The sequence below is a fragment of the Aphidius gifuensis genome, linkage group LG1 (genome assembly GCF_014905175.1).
Source record: "Aphidius gifuensis isolate YNYX2018 linkage group LG1, ASM1490517v1, whole genome shotgun sequence".
NCBI classification, from domain to species: domain Eukaryota; kingdom Metazoa; phylum Arthropoda; class Insecta; order Hymenoptera; family Braconidae; genus Aphidius; species Aphidius gifuensis.
The window spans coordinates 17,805,131-17,822,165 of NC_057788.1; the positions used below are offsets into that span (position 1 = coordinate 17,805,131).

The 17,035-nt window shown below is 32.2% G+C and overlaps 3 protein-coding genes across 4 annotated transcripts; 1 reads left to right on the plus strand and 2 right to left on the minus strand.

The window, feature by feature from the left end:
- Positions 1-58: 58 nt before the first annotated feature.
- On the minus strand, positions 59-3,164 carry LOC122850137 (apoptosis-inducing factor 3). Its single transcript, XM_044149176.1, has 3 exons — positions 2,393-3,164; positions 595-1,995; positions 59-511 (listed from the first exon to the last, which is right to left on the minus strand). The coding sequence occupies exons 1-3, from the start codon at positions 2,460-2,462 to the stop codon at positions 264-266; spliced, it is 1,719 nt and encodes a 572-aa protein (XP_044005111.1). The 5' UTR covers positions 2,463-3,164; the 3' UTR covers positions 59-263.
- Positions 3,165-11,694: 8,530 nt separating this feature from the next.
- Positions 11,695-13,685, plus strand: LOC122850138 (mitochondrial-processing peptidase subunit beta). The gene is made up of 4 exons (XM_044149192.1): positions 11,695-11,872; positions 12,068-12,286; positions 12,377-13,381; positions 13,490-13,685. The coding sequence occupies exons 1-4, from the start codon at positions 11,804-11,806 to the stop codon at positions 13,628-13,630; spliced, it is 1,434 nt and encodes a 477-aa protein (XP_044005127.1). The 5' UTR covers positions 11,695-11,803; the 3' UTR covers positions 13,631-13,685.
- A 115-nt stretch (positions 13,686-13,800) lies between these two features.
- Positions 13,801-15,346, minus strand: LOC122850231 (MOB kinase activator-like 3). 2 transcript variants are annotated; one of them, XM_044149333.1, is made up of 5 exons: positions 15,240-15,346; positions 15,057-15,115; positions 14,813-14,963; positions 14,393-14,736; positions 13,801-14,297 (listed from the first exon to the last, which is right to left on the minus strand). In XM_044149333.1, the coding sequence occupies exons 2-5, from the start codon at positions 15,105-15,107 to the stop codon at positions 14,136-14,138; spliced, it is 708 nt and encodes a 235-aa protein (XP_044005268.1). In that variant the 5' UTR covers positions 15,108-15,115; positions 15,240-15,346; the 3' UTR covers positions 13,801-14,135. The 2 variants fall into 2 exon arrangements, with proteins under 2 accessions (XP_044005268.1, XP_044005278.1); XM_044149343.1 differs by having other exon boundaries at positions 13,878-14,297; positions 14,393-14,730; positions 15,057-15,340.
- Between the last annotated feature and the right edge of the window lie 1,689 nt (positions 15,347-17,035).

The window sequence follows — 17,035 nt, forward strand, 5'->3', positions numbered from 1 at the left end:
TTTTGGAAAATTTAAATACATCCGTTTCTTGTCTAATCGTTTGATGGACTTACAATAATTGTTGACCTGGCCCGAATGTTGAACGCTTATGGCTGGCTCTTAGAGTATTCAATAATAACATATAAAATTAAGAAAAATGATCAAAATTATTTTTGTTAGAAGTTGTCTATGGTTTTTTATCCAGGGCAACAAAAAGAAAAAGAAATCATATCAAAATAAATATATTGAAGTTTCAACTTGAAATTATGAAAACTTGATAACTTTTACTCGTTTTTAGAAATTATCTTGAGAACAGCCAAAGGTTTGTTCTTCATCCAGCCGATTGGATTATGTTCAATTTCTTTTTCAGTCAAAGTTTTTCCTTCGTAAAGATAGTTAGCAAAGTCAGACACAATTGGATCAGTTCCAACACTGCTCATTGCAACCACTTTTCCGTTATTGATGTGATAAGCAAAAAACTTAAAACTTTCGAGGGATCCATATATTTTTATTTTTTCAGCTTGTCCAGAACCTAAAAAAAAAACAAGCTTTTTAATTATCCGGAAACAAATTTATTGATGATCGACTTTTTAAAAAAAATTTTGTTCGATTTACCCGCGTATCTATAATTATTTCCTAATAATGCTGACCAAAAGAATGGTACTGTTCTCAGTTCTGTATTTTTTCCACAAATATTCGATGCTGCGATTTGACCATGATATTGAGCAAGGGCAAAGTGCCCGATTGTCTTACTTTCATTGTTTGATGAGAAAACTGGAGCATAAGCAATGTCTCCTCCCGCATACACATTGTCAATATTTGTCTTTAAATACTTGTCGACGACAATGGCACCGTTTTCTAACATCTCGATACCAGAACTCTTTAACCAATCAGTATAAAATATTGCACCAATACCCAAAACAACAATATCAGCTGGCAAAACTGTTCCATCAGTAAGCTCGACATGGCTGACTTGTTTTTCATCACTTGAAAGTAATTTTGCGATAGTCTGATTAAAAATAAATTGAACACCTTTAGCTTCGTGTCCTTGTTTTGCTCTTTCACCAATTTCTAAACCAAAAACTGGTTTTAATGGAACACTGTCATTTCCAACAATTGTGACAGATTTAACCTTGCCGACACAATAAGCAGCAACTTCCATTCCAATGAAACTCAAACCTAAAATAACAACATTTTTATCTTTAGATAGTTTTTTAAATGTTGTTTGTGCATCATCATAATTTCTTGAGACAAATATATTTTGTAAATTTGACCCAGGTATTGACAAAGTTCTTGCTTTGCTTCCAGTTGCCAAAAAAACATGATCATATTTTAAGTTTTCTCCATTGCTTAATTTAATTATTTTTTTAGATGGTATTAATTCAGTGGCTTCAACATTAAGCTTTGTTTCAATTTTACGCTCATCATAAAAAAACTGTGGTCTTAAAAGACTTTTTTCAATATCAAAATCCATAATTTTTGATACCTTGACTCGGTCATAAGGCAACACTGGTTCTTTACAAATTAAAACAATTCGACCAGTGAACCCTTCTTGGCGAAGATTATCAACACATGTTGCACCAGCTGGTCCACCACCAACAACAACAGCGACTTTGGAATTATCTATTTGACAGGTGACAAATTCTTTGATTTTTTTATTGGCAGCTAAATCTTTTTGCTTAGCCTGAACCTTGACTTGACCATTATCAACTGATACCTTGTAACAAGGAAGAGAGTCAAGACCTGGAAAATCTTCAATATCACCAGTTTTTATATTGAAACATGCTCCATGCCAAGGACAACGTACACGTCCTTCACCAAGAGCACCAGTGTGTAAAAGAGCACCATAATGAGTACATTTTGTTCCTATTGCATGAAGTTCTCCGTTTTGTTTGATGAGCAGAATCTTTTGACCTTGATCACCTATAGGAAGAAGCTTCATTTCGTTCTCGTTAATGTCCTCTACTTTACACACTACACCCTCGACTATAACTTCCTCCATTTTTTCTTGTTTACCTGGAATATATTATTGATTAATTACAAATATATTTTTAATATCAAACATATTATTTTAATAAAGATGATTACTTGTTATTTCTATTTAAAACAAATACAGCTTTTTAGGTTTCAGAATATTTTATTCCATAAATTTATCCCGTCATTTTTTTAATTTTATTTAATTACTCTTAAAGAGTCTATACAGATGAACATAACAAGCTTTGACAACAGGTTGGTTACGCGCAATCGCACTGGGTACTGTACATAAAACATGTAATTTTAATCCAAATTGTTTATATAGAAAAAAAAAAAAAAAAAAACATATGTTTGAAAAAACATTTGATTAATAATCAATTAATAATCAAACTATTTTTATCAATTCATAAGTTATTCAAAAAAATTGTTGGTTACTCACTCGATATATTAGCTTCATTTTTGTGTCTTCTATCTTTAATAGAGTACGATTTACAGTTTTTCCCACCCATTTCTGAGCTAGTCTTTATAATTATTATTTCTTAATTTTTTTCAGAGTAAATTGAAGACAATAAAATTTATAAGTCTTAAAAATAATTGTCTTGGAAAAAATCACACTAGTGTTTATTGATAAGCATTGATAAGGCACAGAAGGTGATAAGATATTTTCGATATCACTTTATTAGATAATTGAAGTAGTAACGCGCGGATATAATTTTTAAAGTTGCCAAATATTTATCTACGGTGAAAAGAAGCAAAGATTCTATAGCAAATTATTCAACTACTTTACAAAGTATTTTTGCTATAATAAATTATAATCTCATTGATTAACTACGTTAACTACTGGTAAAGAGTAAAAAAAAAAATAGGTATAGGTATAGTTTATGTGGTAATTTTTATAAACTCAATTAGAAACAAGAAGTCTCACAATAAAAATAACCAATATGTCAAAACATAAATATTTTAATTATTATTCTGAATAAAAGTGAAAGGAATTAAATTTCTGTAGCCTTGTATACATACTTCAAAACATTTCATAATATGCAATTATGCAAGATCAAAACCAGGTTACATTTAGAAATAAAATAAATTGACCAATGAAAATTATTACATCAGAAATAATTGACAAAATGATTGGAAATTTCAAACTTATCGATGTCAAAGTGTGCCCAGTCACCTATTATCATATATGTAATACTAGGGATGTGCGATATCAGACGATATATCGGAGGACCCGATATTTGTACCCGATATCGACGATATATTTATTCGATATGGATAAGCGTCAAATATCGGATATTCGATATCACTTTCGGAATATCGTCACGAAAATATCGGTTGATATACCGACTGGAAAACTACTTACCAACAAATTTTAATGGCGGCTTGAATGACCACAGCCAATCAAAGATCGAAGAATATTCAAACATATTAATTTAATTAGCTGTGAATTTATGAGTTTGGACTTATGAGTTTTAAATAAACAGTTGACAATTGAAAACTAAAATCATTGGAAACTATAATCAGTAGTAAAAAAATTGAGGAATCGTGTATTCATTATTGCATAGTCATGGTTCAATAAAATGTTGATTAATAATTACACATTTTCATTATTATATTTTCTGAGTATCGTATGATAAAATATTATTAATAAATAGAAAATCTAATTATTCTTTTCTGGTCTTATAATTAATAAAAAAAATTACATTGTAAAAAATTTTATTATAATTTTTCCATAATTTGTTATTAATGCGCCAATTTATCTGCAATGATTAAATGAATAAATGAATAATTCAATAATAAGTAATAGCAATATCCGAGTTATTTCATGAAAAACCAAGTAAACGTATCAATTTATTAATTAACTTACGATTTAATTTCAATAGTTTCTATAATTATTAGTAATCAATTTTGAATTTAAAAATGGACGGACCATTTTTTTGTTAACAGTTGGTAAAATCAATTTACCTCGATATTATCGAATATCCGATATTACTTCGCCAAAATATCGGTTCGATAACGATATCGTATTTTGATATCGCGATATCCGATAATATCGATATCGCACATCCCTGTAATACTACATATATTATAGTATTACATATATGCCTATTATGAAAAAAACCAGAAACACGGTTCAATACGGTATTGATACGGTATCACCGTATTTAATACCAAATGGGTGTTCTGCTTCTGTATGTTAAAATACGGTATCAAACTGAATTTTTGATACGATACCGTATTAATACCAAATACACCCCTATAGATGTCAAAAATACGGTATCAAAAGTTCAACATTGAGTGGCGCTAGTGTCAATTTTACTGTCCGCCATCTTTTTTGTACCGAACTTCAAACATTTTTAGTATCAAAATAAATGAAGCGAATTAATTATTTAATTATCAAGTCTAAATAATTAATTATTAAAATTAATAACATAATTATTTACAGACAATAAACAAACAAAAAAATATAAACTAACCTCGCTTGCTTATGCCACAGTATATTTTTAATTTAGATTTAATTATTGGAAATTAAATAATTCAGTGTCCTAAAATTAATCAAATATACGAATAAATTTTATAATAAAAATTACTAGTGTAATTTATGAACAATTATATTTATAAATTATTTAATTAAGTTATTACCTATATTGTATCATTTATCCTATTTCTTTGGGTTTTTTCATCAAAAAAAAAAAAAATAAATAATAATAATTGTTTCCAAAGTGGCTGATGCCATGCGCCACTGCCCACTGCCCATTAGCGCCAAGATGTACAAATTTTTGATACCGTATTGATACCGTATTTTTACATCTAGAGAGGTGTATTTTAGTATCAAATGACAGATACCGTATTTTTACATGGGAACATCGGTATTTCGGTATCTGTATCGTATTTGACGCTCGGTATTAATACGGTATTAATACGGTATTTAATACCGTATTAAATACGGTACCGTATCGACTCACATCTCTAATACCGGGCAAACGCCTTGACCTCTAGTGTGCGTTCCGTGGCTATCCAGTCCGTACAAACTTCAAAATGGCGGAGTTTGGAAATCTCTTGATCATTTGTTGTGGTAGATCTGATTTTTTTTATTTAAAAACAATCTGGGGTACGTTCCAAAACCTCCCTAGTGAAAATATTTCTCCGCGATTTCTCCTGAATTTCTCCGCGATTACTCCGAATTTCTCCCAAATTGACCCATGCGGAGAAATGAGTGGAGAAAGGTATCAAAATTTTTTTCCGAATTTTCTCCGAATCGACTTGGGAACGTTCGGAAATATTTTTCCACGATGAGAATACGCGGAGAAACGTTCGGAAATATTTTTCCGCGATAAGAGTACGCGGAGAAACGTGTGAAAAAAAAAAAATTATCACAGAGAAATTCTTCCGAAATCAACAACGAGGAGAAAATTTTTCCACTCATTTCTCCGCATGGGTCAATTCGGGAGAAATTCGGAGTAATCGCGGAGAAATTCGGAGTTACCGCGGAGAAATTCGGAGTAATCACAGAGAAATTCAGAAAAATTCGGAGAAATATTTTCACCAGGGCTCCGTTCGGTTCGGTATATCAAGATGGCGGCGATTCTACCCAGCAATTAAGATAGGTACAAAAGTCCGCCATCTTGATATACCGAACAGAACGGAGGTTTTGGAACGTACCCCTGATCAAATTTGACATTAGCAAATTTATTTGACAGATTTGAAATAACTAAATAGAAACTTTGCCAACTTAAACCTAAAAAAAATAGTAATTGTTACGTCTTGGTATAAGTTATAATTAATAACCAATAATAAATAATAATTTATTAAATTCAACGGATGCCGAGCAAGCAATAAAATTTTTCTTTTTATTTTTCTTATAATTTCACACGGAATTAAATTCAAATTTTGCATTTTTACAAACAATTTATTTTTTCTTTCTTTTTATACAAATTTCGGTAAGCAGTTTTCAAAGTCACCTCTGCAACGCGAGATGCCACATCCGTTGAAGTTGCTAAATAATTATTTATTAAATGTTTAAACAAATTGAATATGCTGACTACCATGGGAACCATTGCATTTCATTGGTTCAACTATGGTACCACTTTTCATCCCTACCTAATAATTAAATTTTATGGGAATAATTTTATTTTTAATATTAAGGAGCGTCACTCTTGTGACAACTTTCGTTCTATTCAAATCATTGAAACTAAATTAAAAATTAAAAATTAAAATTAAAATTAAATCAATTGAACTTTTACGTTTTAAATAAATAACATTTTTCGAGTGAATTTAAAATTAATTAATATTTGTGATAAATTATTATTTCCTGTGTTATTTAACCTTCCCTAATCCTATATAAAAATTATTGACTGTGACATTTCTCCGGGGTGTTGTTTTCTGTGCTTCGAGTTTATTTTACCGTTTGGATTATTCGAGACTACAAACATCAACAGGCGACCATCCAAATTGACACGCTCTCAACAATTGTTTCGGATTATTCTTACATCAAGGTACATCTACAATCATACACATTCCCTCCTAACCCGTTACCCTGTAGGGAATAACAAAATAAGAGGATTTTTAATTTTAACGTGAAATACCAAGTTGATTTATTTTAATTATTCTATGATTATTTGGTTATTTAATTTTGATTTTACATATTCTTTCTTTTTCTTGTTATTTCATAGTTAAATTTTAATTTTTCAACTTGGTACGTAACAGTAATACTTAATATTTTAAATTTTTATAAATCTCTGGCCTTCTCTCTGGCTATAGTGATGTATCATAGTAACTTTTAACATTATTAGGATTTTAATTTTTTTCGTCGCCATTTTGAAGTTCGTACGGACTGGATAGCCACGGAACGCACCCCTAGACTAGTGGTCTTCGATATTCAACGAAAAGTACTCGGTATAAAATGAATCGAATAGTTTCGCGTGGTTTTGCGAGAATACCGGGTACTCGGTATATCGGCTCAAAAAACTACCGGGGTGCATTCCTTTAATAAAGAATTTTTTTTCGTTTTGCCATTTCGCCCTGTAATACCGGCCAAAATTTTATAGGAAAAGGCTGTTTCTTGTAGTGGCAGTACTGGCACATGACATTATTTTTTTTGGCTTCCAATTATTAGATGGATAACTGTTCAATGTTTATATCAAACTGAAATAAATAGAAAATTGACTTGTTGTGATTGTTTGTTTTTGTCACATAGCTCGTACCACACATTATCGTAAACTGTAAAGCCTGGAATATTGCATAGAGAAATTTATCACTTTTGTCGTTGTTTCTGCTTCTTGTTTTGAGTCGGTATTACAGAGCGAAATTGCAAAACAAAAAAAAATTTTTTATTAAAGGAATGCACCCCCGGTATATCGACTATCGAGTACCGAGTACTTTATTTTTTTTTTTTTTATCCACACTAAACTAAATAGAATTTAACTAATATTTTTTGCTAAATGAAACAAAATGTTGTAAGATATTCTTTCATCTTTTTATGATTTATGAGTCAGTACCAAAATTGCATGTGATAATTAATTATAATTAACAATAATTATTATAATACTCCGGGAAAAAATCTTGAAGATACCCAGCTGCCGTATTCACAGGGCAAATTTTATACAATTTAGGTCTTTTTTTTGCCACTGACGGCGCTTATAAAATCTTTTTTATATAGATTTTACATATAAAAGCTCCACAAGCACCACTGGTGGATGAAAAAAGCCCTAAATTGTAATTCAGGGCTCTTTTCTTCCACTGGCGGCGCTTGTGAAGCTTTTATATGTAAAATCTATATCAAGAAGACTAGATATACAGCAGTCCAATTCACAGGGCATTACAATTTAGGGCTTTTTTCCTCTACTGGTGGCGCTTGTAGAGCTTTTGTATGTGAAATCTATATAAAAAAAATTTGACAAGCGCCATTACCGGCAAAAAGAAGCCCTAAATTGTAAAAAATTTGCCCTGTGAATTGGACTGCAGGAGGACTTACTCCCTATCTCGCCTGTATATGAAAACCGTATCGCTATGTGATCGCCGCATAATTGAGGGGCGCTAGTAGCACCCATATATTTAATACTACTATATTGCGCATGGGGCTCGATTTTGCTGGTTCCTCAAACGGTGCAGACAATCTCTCTGTCGCAGTCCTTGGAAGATTTAGGCAATGACAAGAGTGGGGATTCGGCAGAACTCGGAATAGCTCAACACATATACAGAAATAATACGCACACAAATTCATTGCGCATGTATGGAAGCCGAATCCCCACTCTTGCCATTGCCTAAATCTTCCAAGGACTGCGACAGAGAGATTGTCTGCACACCGTTTGAGGAACCAGCGTTCCACTTATGGGAAAGCATAGGCGATGCGCAATATAGTAGTATTAAATATATGGTAGCACCCCGGTAACGTGCGTCACTTGTATCTCTTTTTTTTTACAATGCGCATAATACAAACATACTCTGGTATCAACTCTAAATAGAGCATTATACAGCTCTCAGGATTATTAAAAATTACTAATTAATTGAAGGAAATTATGCGAAAAAACTACGAATTAATTTATTTGTCAACATCCTTTCTTAAGAACCATTTGCCAACAGCTTTTTAATTTATTAATTATGGCAAATGTATCTAAGAGAACGATAAACCCAAGTAAATTATAAATCACGGTCTAAATAATTCATCAACCATTCGACACAATAGTTTGATTTTAAAAAACATTAAAAAAATGTTGGTTTTAACGTTTTATTCAAACCCAATTATGTTGTAATAAGTTGATTATGCGCATTGTAAAAAAAAAGAGATACAAGCCGCGCACGTTACTGGGGTACTACTAGCGCCCCTCAATTATTATGCGGCGATCACATAGCGATACGGTTTTTTGAGGCAAGTTTGTCCTGTATTTCTAGTCTTCTTGATCTATATCATGGAGGTGAATATCATATATTTAATACTACTATATTGCGCATGGAGCTCGATTTTGCAGCAGTCCAATTCACAGGGCATTACAATTTAGGGCTTTTTTCCTCCACTGGCGGCGCTTGTACAGCTTTTGTATGTGAAATCAATATAAAAAAAATTTGACAAGCGCCATCACCGGCAAAAAAAAACCCTAAATTGTAAAAAGTTTGCCCTGTGAATTGGATTGCTGGTTCTTCAAACCGTGCAGACAATCTCTCTGTCTCAGTCCTTGGAAGATTTAAGCAATGACAAGAGTGGGGATTCGGCAGAACTCGGAATAGCTCAACACATATACAGGTTTTCTCATACGCGAGATTAGCTGTGTATAAACAATAGTCTGACCGAATTCATTTTTATTAATTACGTTTATTTATCAATATTTTAAAGGAATATTTTAAAAATAAGGAAACATGTTAATAGTAATATTATATGCATCATATGTTTAAACTCAGAAATAATACGCACACAAATTCATTGCGCATGCATGCAAGCCGCGTTCTGCCGAATCCCCACTCTTGTCATTGCCTAAATCTTCCAAGGACTGCGACAGAGAGATTGTCTGCACCGTTTGAGGAACCAGCGTTCCACTTATGGGAAAGCATAGGCGATTATATTGTACTATTAAATATATGGTGAATATTTACCTCCATGATCTATATAAAAAAAAATTTTATAAGCGCCATCAGTGGCAAAAAAAAGACCTAAATTAGGTGTGTTCGTTCACTTTTCACACCGAGCGTATGCACGGAGCGTATGCAAGGAAGCGCTAGCGTTTTGCGGTCATTTGAAGAAACTTTAGCAACTAAAATTTACTATTTATTTATTGCTATTCGTTTTTTCCAGTTCTTTCGCTCTCTTTCATTATTATTAATTGGTAATTTGTTCTTGCGTCTGAGAAAAAATTATTAAATTAACAAAATAAACACAATGACTGAAAATAACGAATGTTTTAGTAAATTTTAGTTACTAAAGTTTCTTCAAATGACCGCAAAACTCTAGCGCTTCCTTGCGTACGCTCCGTGCATACGCTCGATGTGAATAGTGAACGAACACACCTATTAGGTGCGTTCTTTCGCTAGCGGGAGCCTGCGGGTATCCCCACCTCTAACGATCCCTCTCTACTTTTTTTCCCTTTTTTCTTCTGATTTGCGTGGAATTGGAAGCGCAATAACGAAATTTCACGCAAGTTAGAAAAAGAAAGGGAAAAAGAGTAGAGAGGGATCGCTAGAGGTGGCAATACCCGCAGGCTCCCGCAAGTGAAAGAACGCACCTAATGGCTAAGCTAGGAGTCAGTGATGGGTAAATGGTCGATTTTTGAGGTTTCATACACTTACAGTAAGATACTGTAAGATACTGTAAGAAACTGTAAGATACCTCTGACGCCATTTTGAACATTCTTATTGACTGTCGACTCGACAATTAGTTCTTATTGCTCGATATATATTGGTACATGTAATTTATTTGTTATATAAATATATATAATATCAAGGAAAACCAGTTTTAAGGAATTAATGTTGCTTGAAACATGATTTTTTGGCAACATTAATTTCTTAGCTCCATCCTTTCCTTAGCTACTGCTTTTCCTCGGACATTTTCTATTTATTAAATAAATAATATACATGTCATTTTATTTTTAAAAGATGGAAATGTCCAAGAAAAAGCAGTAGCTAAGGGAAAGATGTAGCTAAGGAATTAATGTTGCTTATAAAAGAATTTCTTGGGCAACTGTAATTCCTTAGCTCCAACTTTTCCTTAGCTACTATTTTTCTTTGGGATTTTTATTTATTTAATAAATAAAATGCATGTGATTTTATTTATTAAATAAATTACAATGTCCAAGGAAAAGCAGTAGCTAAGAAAAAGATGTAGCTAAGAAATTAATGTTGCCAAAAAATTATGTTTTAAGGAATTAATGTTGCTTTAATTTTAAATAACTAATTTTTTAAATAAATAAAAATCCCAAGGAAAAATAGTAGCTAAGGAAAAGATGGAGCTACAGTTGCCAAAGAAATTCTTTTTTAAGCAACATTAATTCCTTAGCTACATCTTTTCCTTAGCTACTGCTTGTTTTTAAATTTTTTATTTATTTTATAAATGAATTACATGTATTTATCGAATAAAAAAAAATTGTAGCACGAAGGTTCCACTTTTATCGTAGAAGGCGCTGGGAACGCAATGTAAGATACCTCGATGTATGAAACCAATGATGTAAGATACAGTATTTTACATGGTATCTTACACATGTAAGATACCAAGGTATCTTACCTACCCAACACTGCTAGGAGTTCACCTTCCAGTTTTATTATATTTCAGTGGTGCTGGTAAGCTCCGCCTTTTTTGGTTAAAAATGATTTTTTACCGGTTGAGTAGTAGTAGTAGAGTAGTAGTAGAGTAGTATTAAATATATGGTTTGATGTAGTATGATACGTATCATACGTATGATTGTATGATACCCCGAAAATCGTCGAATTACCCATCACTGACTGCTGAGGCCTGCACCTGCACCCGTATTCACAGGGCAAATTTTATACAATTTAGGGCTTTTTTTTGCCACTGATGGCGCTTATAAAATTTTTTTTATATAGATTTTACATATAAAACAATATAAAAGCTCCACAAGCGCCACCGCTGGATGAAAAAAGCCCTAAATTGTAATGCCCTGTGAATATGGTGTTGAGTTTCAGAGGATGCTCTGTTAGCAGTTTCCGATGGTGGCACTTGTGAAGCTTTTCTATGTAAAATCCAGTAAAATCTATATAAAAAGTTCACAAGCGCCGCCATCGGAAAAAAAAAGCCCTAATGAGAACATCCTCTGAATACGGGTGCTGAGGCAACCTTATATATGTAGCTGATTGAGTGGTTAATGGTGGCTAACTGGTTGAGAGCAATAATCTCAGTTCATTTAAAATGGCGACTCGACTGTTGAAGTTTGGTGCTGCATTGCGTTTATATACTAACAAAACAAATCTTTTAAAGGTATTTAATAATTCATAAAATTAATTAGTAATCTAAAGTTTTATAATTTATTAAGTTATCATGATTCTTATGATGAATAAATATTATTCAATTCTTACGTAATACTCATCAATTTTAGTTGATATGGTACTTGTTAAACTCTACTGATCAAATTAATAAATTTATTAATCAATTTGGAGTATATATTATTTGTAGTCACGTCGAGAATGTTTTGCCACTGTAACATCTTTAAAAGAGACACTCATAAATCAACCACCAACCAAGACATCAACCCTCGACTGCGGAATGAGAATTGCAAGTGAAGATAGTGGTGCTGCGACAGCAACTGTTGGCCTGTGGATTGATGCTGGGAGCCGTTGTGAAAATGATGACAACAATGGTGTCGCCCACTTTATGGAACACATGGCATTTAAGGTAAATAATAATTAAAATCTAGATTTTCTTCATCTGCAAGCTATTGTATTCAAAATTATTATTATTATTATTATTGTTATTCAATTTCAGGGAACTGCAAAACGTTCTCAAACTGATCTTGAATTGGAAATCGAAAATATAGGTGCTCATTTAAATGCTTACACAAGTCGAGAACAAACAGTTTTTTATGCAAAATGTTTATCACAAGATGTCCCAAAAGCCATTGAAATTTTGAGTGATATTATACAAAATTCAAAACTTGGTGAATCCGAAATTGAGAGAGAACGTGGCGTAATATTACGTGAAATGCAAGAAGTAGAAACAAATCTTCAAGAAGTTGTATTTGATCATCTTCATTCAATTGCATATCAAGGCACACCACTTGGTCGTACAATTCTTGGACCAACAAAAAATATTAAATCAATTACAAAGAACCACCTTGTTGATTATGTTAAATCAAATTATGGTCCACCGAGATTTGTCCTGGCTGGCGCTGGAGGTGTTGATCACAATCAACTTGTTGAACTCGCTGATAAACACTTTGGTAAAATGAAAGGACCACATTACGATGAAATTCCACCCCTTGTACAACCTTGTCGTTATACTGGATCTGAAATACGTGTACGTGATGATTCGATTCCACTCGCACATGTTGCACTTGCTGTTGAAGGTGCTGGTTGGACAAGCGCTGATAACATACCACTCATGATTGCTAATACATTGATGGGTGCTTGGGATCGTAGCCAAGGTGGTGGTGCCAACAATGCCACAAACCTTGCTAGAGCATCTGCTGATGCTGGCCTTTGCCATAGTTATCAAAGTTTTAACACATGTTATAAAGACACTGGTCTTTGGGGTGTTTACTTTGTTAGTGATCCAATGCAACTTGAAGACATGGTTGCCGTTATTCAAAATGAATGGATGAAATTATGTACATCAGTTACTGAAAAAGAAGTGAACAGAGCTAAAAATATCCTGAAAACAAATATGCTCTTACAGCTTGATGGTACCACAGCCATTTGTGAAGATATTGGTAGACAAATGTTATGTTATGATAGAAGAATTCCACTCCATGAACTTGAAGCTAGAATAGAAGTAAGATTTAACATGTCATTTATGTTCACAAACAATTTCACATGAAGTTATTATTTTAAGGATGAAATGACAGATTTAATAACAATGTACATTTTTTTTAATTTTCAGAGTGTCACAGCTAAAACAATTCACGATGTTGGTATGAAATACATTTACGATCATTGTCCAGTTGTTGCTGCTGTTGGACCAGTTGAAAATCTTCCTGATTACAATCTAATCCGAAGCGGAATGTATTGGATACGTGTTTAAGTATCCACATGAAATATAATAAATTAGTCAATAAAACCTCAACATATAAAACGAATATTTGTCTTTCGTTATTCTTCTATTTGAAATTTAAATTAGGACTAATTCAATTACTAATCACTCAAAATTTATAAAATTCAGACTCGATGGTTAAATAATCCAAAAAATTACATTTCTTCGAAAAGTTAAAGATTTAAAAAGTCAGGAAAAAAGAATTCATTTAAAATAAAAGAAAAAATATAGGTATAAGTATATCTCGTTTACACAAATTTTTCTGTAAATATAAATTATATAGGTATATAATAATGCTTATGTGTTTATTCTTTTTTTAAATGTAGCGAGTAGATAATCCAGATGACTAGAAAAAAAGATGAGACAATTTAAGGTAACGGGAGAACAATAAATAAGCGAAACTATATTTAAAATTAAAAAAAAAAAACAATGAAAATGTTGCAACAGCTATTAAGTTTTTTATAATCTAAGATGAAAAATGATAGGTCGATGCCAACTACCTCTGGCCATTAGATCCCTGTTGCGAATTACTTGTTGGATTGTCTTTGCATACTCGTAGTGTCATTTCTTTCAGTGGTTCTAATTCCTTTATGTTAATTAACTCGAATTCCGTTACAAAATAGTAAAAATGTTTGTAACAGGTGTTGACATGAGCTTCCTATCAAAAATACGAAAAAGTCATTAGTAAATTCTACATAAAGTACATGAGTTTAAAAAAACTAATCATTTGTTATTGAGTTTATCAAAACTTACTGCTCCAATAGCAACTATTCGATCGAAATGATGAATATAAACATGAACAAACACACGAAATAACCGTGTCAATATTTTTCTACTCAATGGTATGAATGTCTTTGGAAATGGTACATTTGTTGACACTGGAAAAATATTCTCATTGTTAATTTGTGACTCGATCCAATCAAGAAGTAAACTGACATATTGCGGTGCTGGTAAAGCTGTTGGTTTTTTGTACTTGGCACCGTCAGCCCAAAGGTACTCAAACCTAGCTCCTCCACTCATTGTTGGGCAACTCGTCGAGTCACAGTATTCAGAAATTGTGCCACAAATAAGATTTATTCGGTTGAAGAAATCTACAACTAAATATTATATATATAGTCAATTTTTTTTTTTTTTTTCAAATGAATCCAGATTAAAATAAAACGAAGAATATACCATGCACTGCAATCCAATCATTGAGGTCTTCACCGGGTGGCAATTTTACTGCATCACGTAAATTAATACCAGAATTGAGTGATGCCTGGGCTTGTTTGTACAATGAATAACGCAATGTTCCATGGGCAAACTTTTTGTTCGGTCTGAAAGTCTGCCAAAAGATTTGTAAAAAATTGTTAAATTCATAAAAAAAATTTCATATTCCATAAAAGAAAAATAGCTTTATAAAATTGATTTCTCTTACATTGACTTTTCCTTTTTGGAAAAATTCAACAAATCCACCGAATGCAGCCATTACGTAAACTAAATAGCAAAATTTAATATATATCTATATATATTTTTCTATATATTATAAGATGTTTTTTTCTATACATGAAATTTTAAGTACATGGAATTTAAAATTGATATAGATACGAATCAGCATTACCAAAACTTATTACAATTATAATTGGAAATTATTATTATTTTAATAATCGTAAGGTGCGTGTATATAAACACGTTGTCTGCTTTCTTATTCTGTATACTTATTTTTGGCAGTGATGGGTAAATGGTCAATTTTTGAGATTTCATACACTTACAGTAAGATACTGTAAGATACTGTAAGAAACTGTAAGATACCTCTGACGCCATTTTGAACATTCTTATTGACTGTCAACTCGACAATTAGTTCTTATTGCTCGATATATATTGGTACATGTAATTTATTTGTTATATAAATATATATAAAATCAAGGAAAACCAGTTTTAAGGAATTAATGTTGCTTGAAACATAATTTTTTGGCAACATTAATTCCTTAGCTCCATCTTTTTCTTAGCGACTGCTTTTCCTCGGACATTTTCTATTTATTAAATAAATAATATACATGTCAGTTTATTTTTAAAAGATAGAAATGTCCAAGAAAAAACAGTAGCTAAGGGAAAGATGTAGCTAAGGAATTAATGTTGCTTGAAAAAGAATTTCTTTGGCAACTGTAATTCCTTAGCTCCATCTTTTCCTTAGCTACTATTTTTCCTTGGGATTTTTATTTATTTAAAAAATAAAATGCATGTAATTTTATTTATTAAATAAATTAAAATGTCCAAGGAAAAGCAGTAGCTAAGAAAAAGATGTAGCTAAGAAATTAATGTTGCCAAAAAATTATGTAAGGGTAATGTTTTTAATTTTAATTTTTTAAAAAAACAAAAATCCCAAGGACAAATAGTAGCTAAGGAAAAGATGGAGCTAAGAAATTACAGTTGCCAAAGAATTCTTTCTTGAGCAACATTAATTCCTGCTACATCTTTCATATAACTTCTAGCATTTGGAATTTTTATTTATTTAATAAATGAATTACATGTATTTATCGAATAAAAAGAAAAGGTTCCACTTTTATTCGTAAGAGGCGCTGGGAACGCGATGTAAGATACCTCGATGTATGAAACCGATGATGTAAGATACGGTATCTTACATGGTATTTTACACATGTAAGATACCAAGGTATCTTACCTACCCAACACTGATTTTTGGTAATACAAGTATATCAACTGATATCAACCTTTCAAAGCTATAATGCGGTTTAAATCAATGTTATTACTGATTATCAGCTTCCTGCTTCAAAGGATTGTCAATCAATTCAAAGGATTATTTTTCAAGCGTGGCTATTTTTTTTATGACTGATATAGGATTGTTAATTTACCGTTGTTTTATTTTTTTTAGCATTTTTAACCAGATTTTTAACCGGTAAAAAATCATTTTTAACCAAAAAAGGCGGAGCTTACCAGCACCACTGCACCCGTATTCACGGGGCATTACAATTTAGGGCTTTTTTCATCCACCGGTGGCGCTTGTGGAGCTTTTATATGTAAAATCCATATAAAAAAAATTTTATAAGCGCCATCAGTGGGAAAAAAACGCCCTAAATTGTATAAAATTTGCCCTGTGAATACGGCAGTCCAATTCACAGGGCATTACAAATTAGGGCTTTTTTTCTCTACTGGCGGCGCTTGCAGAGCTTTTGTATGTGAAATCTATATAAAAAAAATGTGACAAGCGCCATCACCGGCAAAAAAAAGCCCTAAATTGTAAAAAATTTGCCCTGTGAGTTGGACTGCGGGTGCTGAAATATAATAAAACTGGATATGTAGCTGTGTTCGATGGTCGTCTCGGCTCAGTTCCGTCTCACTTGGTCTCACTTACGGCTCACTTATGGCGCTAGCGACGTACGGTTGTTTAAAGAACTACAA